The following is a 16,098-nucleotide window of genomic DNA, read 5'->3' on the forward strand; positions in this document are numbered from 1 at the left end:
TTGTTGACCAAGGTTTAGTCAAGAAGGAGGAAGAGCAACATCCAGTTAGGAGGATCTGTTTCCTTTGTTTTACACCTTCAAGAATGAAACTGAAAATGGACCCCTTAGCCCATCGAGTCATGACTCGGCATGCATACTCATAGGTTGGGCTACACCTTGGGAAACTTACGGCTTGCCTACCAAGGGACCTCGAGTGCAATATGCTGCCTGCTGCCCTACCCACTAGCAAACTATGTATGGGTAGTATAAGTAATGACCCTAGTTGATATATCTAAATCAATAACAATAATAGTTTTTTTTTTTTTTTTTTTTTGGGGGGTGGGGGGGGGGGGGGGGGGGAGGTTGGGGAATAGGGATACATTTTTAAAATAAAGACTAAAAGTAAGAAGATAAGAAATGAATTTTAGCTAGCTTAACAGATAAAAATTTTTGTCTTTTGAATAAGAGATTTAGAGTTTAAACTCTCATACACTAAAAAATCAATTAATGTTTTTAGCCTGATAATAAAGAAAAATTATCATGGAGTGAACACCATAAGTTAAATTTATATTTTAAAACAACAAAAAGGAAGGAGTATATATGGCATATGTCTTTTATTATAATTGAAATATTCTTTTTTTTAAAAACCTATTAAGAGATCTAGAGTTTAAACCCTTCTTACACCAAAATTTGATTGGAGCATTTGACTTGATGATAAAGATTAATCATCATGAAGGACATCATAAGTTGAATTTCTATGTTATCTATCCAAAGAAAAAAAAGGAACGAGTACATGGCATATGCCTTTTATAATAATTAAAATACTATTTTCTTAATAAACCTTTTATTTTTTAATTTTTTCTGATTGTTAATTCATAATTAGGGTGGGAAGAATTTGATGATTAATCTTTATCATCAAGCCAAATGCTCCAATCAAATTTTGGTGTGGGAGAGGTTTAAACTCTAGATTTCTTAATATATTTTTTAAGAAAAGAATATTTCAATTATTATAAAAGACACATGCCTTCCTTTTATTGTATTAAGATAGAAATTCAATATATAGTGTTCACTTCATGATAATTTATCTTTATTATCACATCAAAAATACCAATTAATTTTTTATGTAGGTAGATTTGAACTCTACATTTATTTTTTAAAATAAAAAATTTTATCAATTAAACTCATTAAAATTCACTTCTTATTTTCTTGCTTAAAGTCTTTATTTTAAATATGTATTAGTTATTTTGTATTTCCCTTGTTTCAAGAGAAAAGCATTAACAGACAACAGACAGCACACAGATATAAAAAAGGGTATAAGAAGAGGAAGGGGGAAGGTATGCTTTTAATTAAAGTGATGCCCATCAATCATGTCAGAAGTATGTGATTCTGTCCTCAGAGTGCAATTCTTCCAGATGGTTGTTTACCAAAAGCATGTGGGCCTGATGGTTGTCTTTTTAGTACTTGGGGGGATCTGATTACGATTTGGGCCTGTGCTTATTTTATTGGATCCTGAGATGGACTTGTGCAGAGCTTTCTCCAGAGTCCAGACACAAGTGACAAGACCATAAATCTTTGTCCTCTCAGTTCTCATCATTCATCAATGTCATGGTTCCATGTTTTTTACTTTGTTTTCTTTTCTTTCGTCATAGCGACGTTTCAAAATTTAGTTGCAGCACGCAATGGCCAATATATTTTCATTGAAGATGAAAAAATAATTGGGCAAATAGTTTTTTTTTTTTTTTTTGTTCACTTTTTATAGTGAAAGATTGAGAGCCCAGTGTGGATGAGAATAGCCATAGGACCACTATTTTTCACAAAAGTATTTACAGTTGCTGATATGGCTAAGTGTGGTTTGATTCATAATAAAATTGGTGCCGTGGTAGACTTAGATACAAATGATGTTACTCAAATCACAACAAATCTTATTAAAGAAAAAGTTATAAAAGATTGTGTCTCTTAACATTACTAAAGGATTCTTGCATTAGGTATTGATAAATTACTAATTGTTCCAAAAGATTAAACTGTAACTAATTTAATTATTTAATGATAATTCTAACATGCATTATGTTTTTCTTCGAATTTGAAAATGATAGAAAATACGAACTCAAAAAACAAAAATAATAAAATAAAATAAATTAACAGTGGTGGATGTTTTATGTAGCAAGAGCTTTGGCCCAGAACTTAAGGAGTTTGAGTTCTTCTCTCTTTTCTTTTTCATATTTAAAGTGTAATATTCAAATCTCCTATTTCCTAACTATGGAATTTATAAAAAAACTAGCGCCTCTATTTGCTCCATAAAGCCTTTCGGCTTGGCTGAATTAAGATCCAACGTAGCCCAATTGCCCAAATGCCCTATTCCATTCAACCAACTTGGTCACTGGCCCACTGCTAACCTTTGACTAAAAAAAGGAAAAAAAAAAAAAAGTTACATAATCTATAACGAAAAATAAAGTCGAGAAAAAAAAAAAGCAAAAGAAGGAACCTACCCAATTTTATGCATAAAAGGAAGATGGCCAAAGAGAAAAACTCTCCCAATACACTAGAACCCAGAAATTATTAGTTCTTCTCGTTCTCTTCAAAACTACCCAAAATGGAAATTTCAAATTTGTGTGCTAATAATAATAATTTTTCAAGGCTTCCTCTCATCTTAAAACCAATTAACCAAGTAGCTGTTTGAGCAATCACATCACACAATGTGGGCTACTGTTTAATTACAGTGCTTAATTATATAAACATGTGGACCACTTGCTCTAATTAAGGCCACCATGAGTGAATTTGCTTTGTTACTTATTCCTTCACATAGAACATCCAAGAGATTCCTTAACTTTTTCTCTCAAGGATTTTATTTGATTTGTACTATTAAGTTTTAAAAACTAAAAAAAAAATTGTGCACTAGGTAAGAGGTCCCCTTGCTTTGCCAATCTTTTACAAGCATAGATTACAAACCATAAATCATAAAGTAGGAAAAGGTGGGTAAGTGGTCACAAGATGGGCGGGCCTTTCTTTTGAAAAAAACAGCAGAAATCCAATAAGAAACCCACGTTCCCATTTATAACAGCTTAACTGTCCCTCCTCCCTCTCTAACTGAACTCCATTACCATCCATTTTCACTTCTTGTGGGAATCTCCAAAAACCTTAACAAAATCAAAGAATTCTCATCCAGACACAAAGAATTTTTTTTTTTTTTTTTTTTTTTTAAGGAAACCATGAAGTGGGGAAGAAAGAAACTTCCTTCTTCACCTTCCTCCTTGTCTCAGCCTTCTTTCTTGTCTAATGTCTTTCCCATTTCATGGCTTTCCAAGTTCAAACACATGGGCATCAACTCTAAACCGAAACCCGGAAAGGTAAGGCAAAAAGGTAAGCTGAATACTGCTTCCATGAGTTCATCACAGTGTGGTGGTGGTGGTGAGAATGGTGGTCGGTTTTATGGTGGGAATGATGATGATGATGCTTTTTGGAGACTGTCATTTAGAGAAGAGGCTGTTAATGGGAATCAGAATAGAGGGGTCTTGAAATCAGTTTGGTATGAATCTGATGATGAGGTTCATGTCCCATCTTCTAGGTGCAGGGGCTCTAGATCGAATTGTGGTGAAGTGAGGGAAAGAGAAGAGGCTAAGAAGCTCAATGGGATGCTTTCGGGTTTAAGGGAAGTGAGAGGATTGCACAAAGATGAGGAGATTTCCCCGGAAGTTGATGCTCGTTATGGAGACGGATCACCATGGAAAAGGATTGAGAAAGAATGGAAATTAAGTCAAATGAATCCGCAAGTTTTGGAAGAGAAGGTGTTGGAATTGGAAAGAGAATGGAAGTCTGCGAAATCTGTGGACAAAGAATCATTGGAATGGGAATCTCCAAGGACAATTTGGACGCCTAAGAGGGATAAGCACAAACTGATAGCTTCTGGCTCAAAGAAACATTGTTCTTCCCCTTCCTTGAATTCTAAGAATTCTAGCCTAAGAGATACTGCAGAAGATGGTGTTTTTGCTACTAAGAACTTGGAGGAAACTGCAGGACTCTCGGCAGAACAGTTTTGTTCAGAGTGGCAGAAGTTGAAAGGAACGAAAATTGAAGAGCTGAAGTCAAAGAGTGAGAAAGAGAGGAAATCTCTTCATGTAAGCAAGGACCCACAGAGGAGAAGAACAACGAAGAATTCAAAAGCTAGAGTTTATTCTCCAAGAACGGCTTCCAAGGTTGAAATCTGCAGAATAAAAGCGCTGGAAGACATGAGGAAATCAAAACTGAAGATGAAAAAGAAGGAAAAGAAGAAAATTGTAGAGGAAACAACATGCTTGGAGAGCTTCGCTGTTGCAAAATGCTCATTTGATCCACAGCAGGACTTCAGAGATTCAATGCTTGAGATGATCACCGAGAAAAGGATCAGCCGGCCAGAAGAGCTTGAAGAACTCTTGGCTTGTTATCTAACCTTGAATTCTGACGAATACCATGACCTCATCATCAAGGTATTCCGGCAGGTGTGGTTCGACTTGAACAAGGCCTGTTTTAGTAGTGAGTTACATAGTGAAGATTGTTGCTATAATTAACTATTGCTTAGCTAATGATAGAAAAACACTTATCATTTTGTAAATAGTTAACACTGTTAATGTTTTAACATTATGTTTCTAATTTGCACAAGGTTGCAGATCTTACTTCATATCAATTGCATACATTTATTAAAAGAATAGGTAGCATCAGAAATTGTGGGTGGAAGCAACTCCAAGCAATAATTTCTATATTGCACTTTTGTTTGCATGCATACACATGTGATATGTGGATGAAATTTGAAAGGTGAGGTTTTGTGTTTTAGTTGAAGTTATATGCTTGTTAATAAATGTTCACTGTTGTCATTCTGGTAGACAACTGGATGAAATGTGGTGGAAATTTCTTAGGTGAGAAGGGCCTAAACTTAGTATAGGATGGAACTAACGATTTATTGTAACCAACAAGACACTCCTCTCCATTCCATTTGTACTATTGACGGACTGGTGCCATTTCCCATAGTAAGTCCATGGATTTTGCTGTTACTCACTTTCATACATCCAGCTTTAACTTCCATTAGCATTTAGCAGGACTGATTCAAGTAATTTTATCTAACCTTAACCACAAAATTTTCAGATTCCTTCTGCTTGTAATTTTAGTTCTAAGCTGTTGTGTCTGCTACAACAGTCCATTTTTCTATCAGCTAGGCAGTAATGCAACAGAAACTGGTACCCAATCTAAAATTCTTAATATCTTAGCTTTGCTATGAAGAGTTAAAAGCTGTAATTTATCGTATCTATTACTTATGTCTACTTTTTCTCAAGATGTCATTTCTTCACCAATTAAGCACTCATGAACCTTGACAACCACTTGAATTGTGCTACATTCAGGCTTCTCTTTTACTCTTAAGTGCCTTCATTTTCTCCTCACATTCATAACATCATTCTGTCTTACCATGGTTTTCACAAGTAGCTGAAATAGACTACCAAATCACAGTAGCTTCCCTTTGCAGCATTGCTCTCACAAGCTCCTTGGCCTTCAATAGTCCAATGCAACAAGTGTCCACCATACAGCCATGGTCTCCATGGTTTGTTGATTGAACTTCATAAACATGAGCCATGAGATGTAATATTTCATGACATTGGCAAGCTTACACGTTTGAAGGAAATTAACCATCGTTTATGATCCTATCTTTTAGCAATAAAAGCATGAAGCCACTCACCCCTGCTCAAAGCTCCAATGTCAGCACATGCAGTGATGCAGATAAGAAATCCATTGGGCATGCAATGTCTGGCTCGCCTTTGCATTTTTCATAATTATGGGCAAGCACCAATACCTCCTCAAAACAAGTTATATGTGCATACCAATGATCATGGTGTTCTGAGAAGATCAATGTTTGATGACCTCTTAAAAAATACATCTCTCTCTCTCTCTCTCTGAGTAATCCAACCCCACATACCCCAATACAATAAAGTTCCTCCACTTTCGTTACATCATTTTGAATAGACAATCAACTTAGTAATTCCATTGACCCTCTTTCCACTTGCACGCTTAGAATTGACATCCTTATTCAGTATTCTATCAAGCAAAATCTGCTCACTTTTTAGTGTACCCAAAACTTGCATACACATGAATTAAAGGTTTTTACCCATTTTGAACAATCAAAAACTTGTGGGGTGGGGGGGAGCCTTCATGGGTAAGGTATAAGTTTCTTCATCAGCGCCAATAGGAGGACATAGTATTTGGTGAAAGTTTGCGTTAGCTTTCGCTACTGTATTCCAATTATATTATCGGTTTGTCAATGTAAGCGAAAACAGACAACATCTGGCAATATGAGAATCAGAAATTTGGAATTGATGGTGGTAAACATGGAAAATGTACTAATTTGGAGTAGAAATGATGGTATGGGCTTTCTTTTTCAATCATAGAATGGCATTTACCTGTATGTCATTAAGAAATAAGATTGCCTGCAGCTAACGCAAAATTGCTTGAACTAATTGAAGAACACTAGGTAGCACGCTAGCAATATTTATTCATGTTAACCTTAACAAAATCTTCAGGTGCTAAATATGCTTCCATCCTTCTGTGGTAATGAATGTGAATAATGTCTCAAATCTTATCAAGAACTTTGTAGCTGTAGCCTTTTCAGCAGGGCTTCTGCTACTCTACCAGAAATGGAGATGAACTGAAAAAAAAAATACTTTCACAAATTCAGATCTAAGCAACTCATCCTGTATCCAAATCCCACTAACACGAAATTACAAGTAACATCATAATATTGCCATAAATGCCTGTACGTCTACACTATTTTCTTAATGCTCTTAAGATAGAGCAGGCAAGGGAAGAAAAAAAAAAGCCCTTACAAGCACTCAAAACTTAAGAACTCCTACTGCACTCAAACTTATCTACAACTGGAGCCTTGAATCTTAACTGGTTCCCAAGTCTCAGCACATGAATAGGTTCCTGATTTTTGAAGCTGCAGCCCACAAAGCCTTATCATAATCTCCAAACTCAACCAATTACGTTCCTCCAAGATATCTCACACTCACAGGAAGTGTATTTCTTAAAATTTCAGAAGATGATCAAGAATCTGTCCATTCAATCCATCCTGCACAACAGCAAAGAAGACCTCAGTTTTTTGAGGATTTGCATTTTGCACACAGGCCATGGAGACGTGCACTGTTGAAGTGTGTGCCCAGGAACTTAAAAGGAGAAAAAGTTACAGATGAGAGGAAGAGAGCTTAGCCGAACCGATATAATAGAACAGAAGAGACATCTGAAGCTCCTTGCTCTAGAGACGAATGTGCAGAAACTAGAGGAGAGCATTGAGTTTGTGGTGCCCATAAGCCATTTGAAGCAGCAAGCATTTGAGGTTTTGATTTTGCTTCAGCCATACTCTTTCTCGTTGAAATATAGGGGCAATAAGTTTGGTAAGTTCGATTTTCTTTGAATGAGATTGCTGACAGGGGGGGGCTAGAATTTGACAATGCATGTATATTATATGAGACGTAAAGAGTTCAAATCCATCCACACTATGGTAGCTATCCAATCATCGAGAGAAAAAAAAAATGTTAATGTAAGAAAACCCAAAAATGAGATAGCATATTTGTTATATTGTTTATATATTAACAATGTTTTACACATGAAATTATGTTTTCCCAAGTGTTGAAATTTCAAAATTCAATTTAGCATTGTGCCTTATGTGCTCAAAGAAGAATGCAAAGTCATTGCAAAAATTTCATGATAAACGATTATTTCTAGTGAAAGACAATGGTATTGCTATGCAACACCATGGATTTAAAAAATATATATATGAAAAAAAATTTAAAAGGGTCGACCCTTTTAATTATATTTGTGACGTCACAAATATAATTAAAAATTGTGTTTCAAAAATCATTCACATGGTAAATTTTTGGGTAAAAAACTATTTTGGTCCTTAAACTTTATAGAAAGTTTTTTTTTTTTTTTTTTTTCTTCTCTAAATTTTAAAAAGTTCATTTTTCATCCCTAAACTATTGAAAAGTTCATTTTTTGTCCTTCAACTATTGAAAATGTTTTATTTATGTTCTTAAACTTTACTAAAAATTGCTTTTCATTCCTAAATTATTGAAAAAAAAAAAAATTTCTTCCCTGTTTTTGTTTCTAAACTATCGAAAAAACTCTTTACAAAGTTTAAGGTTGAAAAAAAGAACTTTTTAAAGTTTAGGAATGAAAAATAAAATTTTAGTAAAATTTTACCTTAAAATTTTTTAGCATTCGTCAATCTACATTTAATGGTATGTTTTTAAGAACCCAAAAATCGACTAGAAGTCTCCATCATCATACGATCAACTATAAGTTTATGATCAACTCTAAGTTTTCTCCACTCGATAAGATCAACTAGATATGTTCATCATTCAATAGGATTGACTAGAAGTCTTTTTACATCCAATAGGGTTTACCAGAAGCCCCCATCATCCAATAGGATCAGCTAGAAGTCTCCTACATCCAATAGGATCAACTAGAAATCCCCACCATTCAACATAATTGACTATAGATCATCTACATCCAATATGATTGACCAAAAGTCTCTATCATCCAATAGGACTAACTAGAACTCTCCTACACAGTCTACATTCCATTTTTTAATATCTGTATTATATCATACTTTAGTTTCTACTTTCTAACATTTTTTATGGGCGGGTTGGGTTGGACTCGATTCTGACTCGAGACCCGAAGTTCACCTGAGATTTTGGCCTGGACCAAACTTGAAAATCCATCTAACCCGCCCAAGACTCTTCGGATGGGGTTTATTGGGTTTACGCTCAGCCTTAATCGTTGTTGTCATTGCTCACACTCACTTACATAGTAGAATCAATGCCACTTCTTCCTACTCTCCAATACTGGTACTAACTTGCTTTCTACTTCCCAAAACAAGTCTCAGCTCCATTCCATATCTTTAGCTCTTACTTTTGGTAATATTTTTGGAAGTTTACTGGCATTTTTTTTGTTGTTGTCCTTAATCGGGTATGGTTAGGTTCACTCACATGTGTTCTCTACGCTTGAGCTATGTTAGTCTAGTCAAAGCCATGGGTCACATTGACATTGATATTGGTCTAATCCCTCTACTCGTAGTGAAATTTTCATATGCGCTCATTGCATACTGATATGTGGGCAATTGGGAGTAGGAGATACCTTCAATAGTGGTTATTCTTTCAAACCTCTCTTTAATTTTATATATAAATAAATATATATATATATATAACATTTTTTTTGGGGTAAAATAGAGAATTTCATATATATATATATATATATATATATATATATATATATAAAAGTGGTTAAAAAAACATGCTCAAGATGCCTTTTTTTTATATTTTACTAAGTTATAAATTTAAGTGATTAATGATTATTGAGCTGTCAATCCACATATTTTACATTGAACCATTACTATAAATGTGATGTGCGAAACATACAAGAGGTGGATACAACTGAAATATACTTGTCATCTAACACAAATAAGCAATCTTCTAAATTCAAAATAATAATAATAATAATAACCATTCTTCTCTATTTCCCCTCCAGTTCTAACATAAAAAACCACTCAACCAAATTTTCACTAGTTTGCAACCCTAAATTAAACTACCAAAAATCACTTTCTTTTCTGCTTAACCACTTAGTACTCCTGACAATTTCGCCTCCTTCCATTCTCCACCCTCATTTCTCTTTAAATTTTTACCCCAAAGAGCCAAAAAGAAGGTTACATATATACTTCAAATAGTTGCTTTTACAACTGTATTCTTAAAATTTAAAATGGCTTGAAATGTTTTTAAAACTATTTTTTTTTAATTAAGGTTTTGTAATTATAATGATTTATAGTGATTTATAATTTTATGGTGTTAAAAAACAAATTAAATAAAACAACCTGCTTGCTATTGCCGCCAACTAATCATTTTCACTTTCGGGTTGTTATTGCATAATCTGGAACTATACTCCAACCCTCTCACAAAGAGGTAGAACCCAGTCACTGGTGGACCCTCAAATAATTGGAACGTAATAAGCCAAGGTATGAAAAAATACATGTAAAACCATTCCAAAATCCAAAGTAGAAAACCAACCCTATTTATTATCTTAAACCACTCTAGCTTCGGTTCCGAACCAACCACACTCATGACCGTTGCAACCGAACCAAAATTTAAAACCCTCCACCCCCTTTACTTCATTTTGCACAAAGCACCACCAAAGCACCAACCCCTCTCTCTCGCTCTCTCTCTCCTTCTCTTTCTCTCTGTCTCTGTCTTTGAAAGCAAAGAATAATGGTGTCCAAGATCTGCAAGAGGACCCCACCAACAAAGTGCATCAAAGACTGCCGGATCCTTCCCCGGCGGCACCGCCGTAAAACCCCTGAGAATAAGAATGTAGCGGCGGCATCTGCCACGGTTTTAGCATCCATCAACAAGTCTATATTCACGTGTCACCGCCGCCTCATCAGGCTCTTCTCCAAGTTAGCCCGCATCGGAACCCCGAATCGCCACAAGGGTTTCAAGATCCTCAAGAAAATCCCACAAGACGAATCCGATTTCGAACCCGAAACCGAAAACACAGTCCAAAGAACCCTCATTTTCGACAGCAGCAACAACAGGAAAAACAGCATTCTCCCACCGATGATCTTGCCTAAGAGAACGGTGTTTCTTGACTTAGACGAGACATTGATCCATTCCAAGGCGGACCCACCACCGGAACGTTTCGATTTCGTGGTGAGGCCGAGTATTGAGGGAGAATTCATGAATTTCTACGTGCTGAAACGGCCTGGTGTGGACCGATTATTGGCTGCATTGTCTGAGAAGTTCGAGGTAGTGGTGTTCACCGCAGGGCTTAAGGAGTATGCCTCTCTAGTCCTCGATCACCTTGACCCGGATTGCGTGATCTCTCACAGGCTCTACAGGGATTCTTGCAAGGAGGTTGATGGGAAGTTTGTGAAGGACTTGTCTGACTTGGGGAGGGATTTGAAGAGGGTGGTGATTGTGGATGATAACCCCAATGCCACCGCGCTTCAGCCCGAGAATGCAATTCCGATTAGACCCTTTACAGATGATCTTGGTGATCGGGAGTTGGGGAGGTTGATTGAGTTCTTTGAGAGTTCTGATTGCTATGAGGATATGAGGGATGCTGTGAAGCAGTTTATGGCTAATGGAGATGAAATACTTTGATGGTTTGCTAGTCTTTTTAAGTAATGTTTCTCTTTTTTTTCTTTATTAATTATTTCATTTTTGAGTTTCTTTTTTTCTTGTAATGATGATATACTACTATGTGTACTATTGAACAAAGAGTTGTTCAATTTGAAATGAGAAAAGAAGCTCTAGTCATTTATTTTATGATTAATGTACCCACTTGTATCTGTGTCTCTCACTCTCATTTGAATGTCAATTAAGGAGAGAATAATTAGATCCTTCAAAAATGTAATTTGGATTAGCACTATTGACCCAATGATAAGGCTTCCAAGTGAGTGTGGGGCTTGCACTTATTTGACATGTAGTTTTCTTTGCAAATGACTAAGAAAGTATTTTGCCTGTTTGGTTAAAGCTTTGTGCTAAGTGCTAACTTACATGTCCCTCTATTTGACATAAATATGTTTCCAAAACATTTCACAGCTTTTTGTTTCTCTTATTCTATTTTCTTGGGCCTCAGGTTGCTGAAAAAATTGATACTTTGATTGAATCCAAGATTCCCAAACACTAGAAGGTTGTGTCGACAATAATCCAGATCCTCACAAAGCCTCTGTTCCTTCTCTATAGTGAACTAGGGAGCCCATGAAAAAGAAAACTTGTTACAAGTGCAACCTGCGGAAGTACCAAACCAAGCAAACTGTTAGTTACACTCACTCTAATTTTCAAATCTGCAACATTGCAAATAGTGGGAGAGCTCAATGTTGTATTTTCAGTGTCACCCTGCAAGGAGTGCCGTATGATTAGGTTTATGTCTAATTGTCCATGGATTCACCAGCCAGTAGCCACATTCATTTTTCCCTGTAAGCGTATCCAATACTAGTGATCATCAGTTTATTTAGCCTCTCTCTCTCTCTCTCTCTCTCTCAAGGATTTGGCTAGTTAACTGTCAGCTGGCTTATAAGGATAGATACGAGTGAGGGCTGCATTGTGCTTTCTCTTAGTGTGGCAGATTTCAATAAAATAAACTGATGATTACTTGTATTGGATATACTTAACAAGAAAGAATGAATGTGGCTACTGGCTGGGGAATCTGTGGACAATTAGACATAGACCTAGTCATATTAGTCAAATGGCGCTCCTTGGAGGGTGAAACTGAAAATACAACATTTTGAGCTCTCTCACTATTTGCAATGTTGCAGAATTGAAAATTAGAGTGATAGTGTAGCCGACTATTTGCTTACTTTGGTAAGGTTGCACTTGTAACAAGTTTTCTTTTTCATGGGCTCCCTAGTTCACTAGAGAAGAAGGAACAGAGGCTTTGCGAGGCGCTGGATTGCCATGTCTCTAAGTTCCTCATGGAGACTTTTGCAACTAAAAGTTCACGAAATCAGATGCCTTTATATAACGCTCAACGTGAGTCTGCAAGAAATTTGCCCGGTAAAGGCAATGCTCTCTCAGGTGAATGCCTCCCCACCAAATTCCTGTTTCCATACTGTACTAATAAAGCTCTATACCTTCTTCCCACCAACAACCCCCCCCCCTCCCCCCCCCCCCCCCCCCCCCCCCCCCCGCGGCGGCTGATGCTGGTTGTGAAGAGTCCAAGGTGGAATACGATTTCAAATTTCTAAAAGGAATGTGCTCTTAAGCCTCATAATGGCGAAGCTTTTCTGCTTCTCTCCACCACTTCAGAGAACCTTTCCTGAGGAACTGTTCTTACCCTATATACAGATTCAAATGAAATAAATCCTCTATGATGCAAGCCTTATCTAAAGCATAGCACAAGTGTGCTTCTGCTTTATTGTTGCTGTATACAGATAATGACCAATCAGAACATTGCAGAATTGAGTACGGCAAGACTTTGGTAATGTCTCATTAAAGCCTAAAATCTTGACAATCCCTGACCTGACCCTATATATGTAATTTTTGGATGATTTAACATCAAATTTATATACTTCCTAACAATATGGAACTGTTTGCATAGCATCATTTTAATATCACTTTGTGAGCTGTGAAGCCACAACCTCACCCTCTACTTTGCTCTTACAAGGTGAGTAAGTGTGCTATATGAGCTACACCTTAGCCTGAAGAGGCTAAATATCAAGATCCAAACCCAATATAAGACTGATTTGTAGCATTAAACAACATAAGAAAAGCCAGAATGTGGAATTAGAAAGCATATGCCAAGAAATTGTCTACAATTAGCCCTGTGGCATAGAACTAGGGGCGTATAACAGAAGTCAGATTAAGTTCGTCATTACTTAAGGAATTGGATGAATTCCACACGGAGAATTATTTTTCCTAAGTTGTGGCCCCAAAGGAATGGGGAAGGGGAGATCTTAACTAGTGACCTACACTTCATGATGTGTGATTCCAAGCCACAATTGTGCTGCCCCTTTTAGTTTGAATGCCAAATAAAGACTTTAAGTCTCTAACTTGTAGGAAGATATTAAATTAAGTATAAAAAATTAACTTAGTTGGAATTAAGTAGCATCACCAGTGACTTGACAAAGAACAAGGTAGCAGACTGCTAGAATGGCTCAGCCATGAGAAACACCTGAGGAAATTCTGGGGTAAATTTATGCCAGAAAAGTGAGGCTGATGCTCTGGATAGGATCTTAATTTCTAAAGGACCTGTTTGGTTGCTTGTAATACCATACTCTAGTCACAAAATAGGAGTATCATGGACTAGTACAAATGTGGAGTGGAGTAAGGCTTTAATGCACAAAAGCGATTCTTCTTCCCAGTATGATTAATAGGGTGGCTGTAAATTCAAAGTTAGATGGTCAACGATAGAGAGAGACAGATGAGAAGTACCCATTACAATAATGGGGAAACCACATCATAGAGAAATACATTATGACTTTCATGTGTTCCATCCTAGTTCACTCACCATCACTTGCGGTACCACCGGTACAACCCTTGTCTTGGGCATCGGCTAGCACGCACCTGCAGATAACCGCTGCCTATGGAAAAAGAACCAGATTGCCTGAATTGGTGTGAATGTTAAATTAGTATCTTCCTCCACCTCAAATAACTTTTTTATACAGTAGTCATGAACCAAATCCAGTGGGTTAGAAATCGAAGTGATACCATGATCAATGGGAAAGTGATAACTGTCTGTTGTCGACGCCAATCAGAATGTATGCTGATCACGAACACAAGATAATATAGTGTTCACAAATTTATGAGAGTACAGGGCATATACAACTTCAGCCTTAGACTCTTCAATGTTTAAATTTTGCTTCTTTCTGATAAAAGATGAATACGGCATGACCTTAGCAAATGCAATGGCAAGTTTCAACTGGTGAGGAAGAGCTCGGAGCCAATAGACACTACTACGTCTAACAGTATCGGTCTACATTTTCACCTTATTGAACAAATTCTTCAGCGATAAAAATATGGAGTATCATGCGGCTTTTCTCACTCAATAGACAGAAGTGTTGGTTCCATAACACACAATTTACATAAAACACATCAACAACAACAACTCTGGACTTTATGCAATATGAAGTTCTCAAAATGCAAAATTTAAGTAATTTGATTAATAGACTCAATTAATAATAATAATAATAAAAAAGGATTACACAAAAATCAGAGATTCCATTCCAAACCCAAACCCAAACCCAAATGAATTTCTTTTGTCAGAGTTTAGTGACATTCTCTCACAAACCAAACAGAATTAGTATAAGAAATGATCAAATTTTTTTTTCATTTCCAACCCAATCTTTAACATGAAAAGAAAAAGAAAAAGAAAAGCTTTTCCTTATAAAAAAAAATCCGTTGAATTGGGATTTTGAAAAATCATTGGTCACAAGAGAAGACCTGAAGGGGCAAGCGCCAAGCCTCGGATCTAGCGAAACAGGAGTCGTCGAGAGACTGGCTTTTGCACCATCGGCACTGCGGGTTGTGGGAGCACTGAGACTCCGACACTAAGTGGGTGCAGTTGGGTGGGATCTGACGGTTCTTGTTCCGAGCTAGTGGCCTTCGACCGCTTGATGAAGATGTGGCGTTGAGAGTTTGGAGGAGAAGGAAGACAACTAGGATTGAAACCAAGATCCGAAGACCAAAACCCATCTTCAGTCGCTGACAATTCTCACAAGTCACAACTTATTGTGGCTGGCTCCACCCAGGAACTGAAAGGTCGAAAGTGAAACCTTCTCTTCCCTTATGTTTTTTTTTTTTTTTTTTTTACTGTGAAAAGGCTAAAAGAAGAGGCAATTACCGCACCTGGTTTTTCATGTGTAGTAAAAGTAGTAAGTTAAGAGGAATCATCCTCATTTTCATTCTCCTATCCAACACCTTTTTATCAGCTTCTAGATTACTATGGAAATGGAATTGATACGGAGCTTTTTGTCCAACACGTTAAACGGCGACGTACGGTTTGTGCTTTCAGCCTTTTACCTAACACCTAAAATATATACGTGATTTTAATTTTTTTTTTTTTTTTTTTAGGGATATATATTTTATTTTATTTTATTTTTTTGATGAGATATTTTATTTTAATTATAGTTGACTGAATGGATATTTAAATCTTAGATACGCCAAATATATATATATATATATATATATATATGTGTGTGTGTGTTATTTTGTATTAAATATATATTATATGAATTAGGTGTTGAGGTTTTTCACACCTAAAAACTTGAAAAAGTTTTTTTTTTTTTTTTTTTTTTTTGGTAAACTACAAATTTAGTCCCTATTCTTTTTGTTAAATGTTAATTTGGTCCTCAATATTTCAAATGTGTCAATTTAGCTCCTAACCTTTTGTTATTGGATCAAATTAGTCCTTACCGTTAAAAAATGGATGAGAAATATTGAAGTGGCTAATAGCCAAAATAAAAAATAATTTTTATGCTAACTCAGATACCAAGTGTGCTGCTGACTAGGATTAAACTTAAAAAATAAAAATAAAAACTAAGGGGTCTCAAATTTGGATCAAAATCCCTAAATCAATCACACCCCTAACCCCAATATGTTTCACGTTTTGGTCCAG

The 16,098-nt window shown here is 36.2% G+C and overlaps 2 protein-coding genes and 1 long non-coding RNA gene across 3 annotated transcripts; 2 read left to right on the forward strand and 1 right to left on the reverse strand.

Annotated features, from left to right (window-relative positions):
* Positions 1-2,932: 2,932 nt before the first annotated feature.
* Positions 2,933-4,611, forward strand: LOC126726310 (transcription repressor OFP5). Its single transcript, XM_050431543.1, has one exon. The coding sequence runs from the start codon at positions 3,186-3,188 to the stop codon at positions 4,518-4,520; it is 1,335 nt and encodes a 444-aa protein (XP_050287500.1). The 5' UTR covers positions 2,933-3,185; the 3' UTR covers positions 4,521-4,611.
* A 5,541-nt stretch (positions 4,612-10,152) lies between these two features.
* Positions 10,153-11,392, forward strand: LOC126726311 (uncharacterized). Its single transcript, XM_050431544.1, has one exon. It carries the CDS (start codon positions 10,251-10,253, stop codon positions 11,142-11,144), a length of 894 nt encoding a protein of 297 aa, XP_050287501.1. The 5' UTR covers positions 10,153-10,250; the 3' UTR covers positions 11,145-11,392.
* A 2,143-nt stretch (positions 11,393-13,535) lies between these two features.
* LOC126726312 (uncharacterized) lies at positions 13,536-15,452 on the reverse strand. Its single transcript, XR_007655790.1, has 3 exons — positions 14,193-15,452; positions 13,993-14,088; positions 13,536-13,863 (listed from the first exon to the last, which is right to left on the reverse strand). It is a non-coding gene; the product is annotated as an uncharacterized LOC126726312 (long non-coding RNA).
* Positions 15,453-16,098: the final 646 nt, after the last annotated feature.

The sequence above is a fragment of the Quercus robur genome, chromosome 5 (genome assembly GCF_932294415.1).
Source record: "Quercus robur chromosome 5, dhQueRobu3.1, whole genome shotgun sequence".
Classification (NCBI taxonomy): Eukaryota; Viridiplantae; Streptophyta; class Magnoliopsida; order Fagales; family Fagaceae; genus Quercus; species Quercus robur.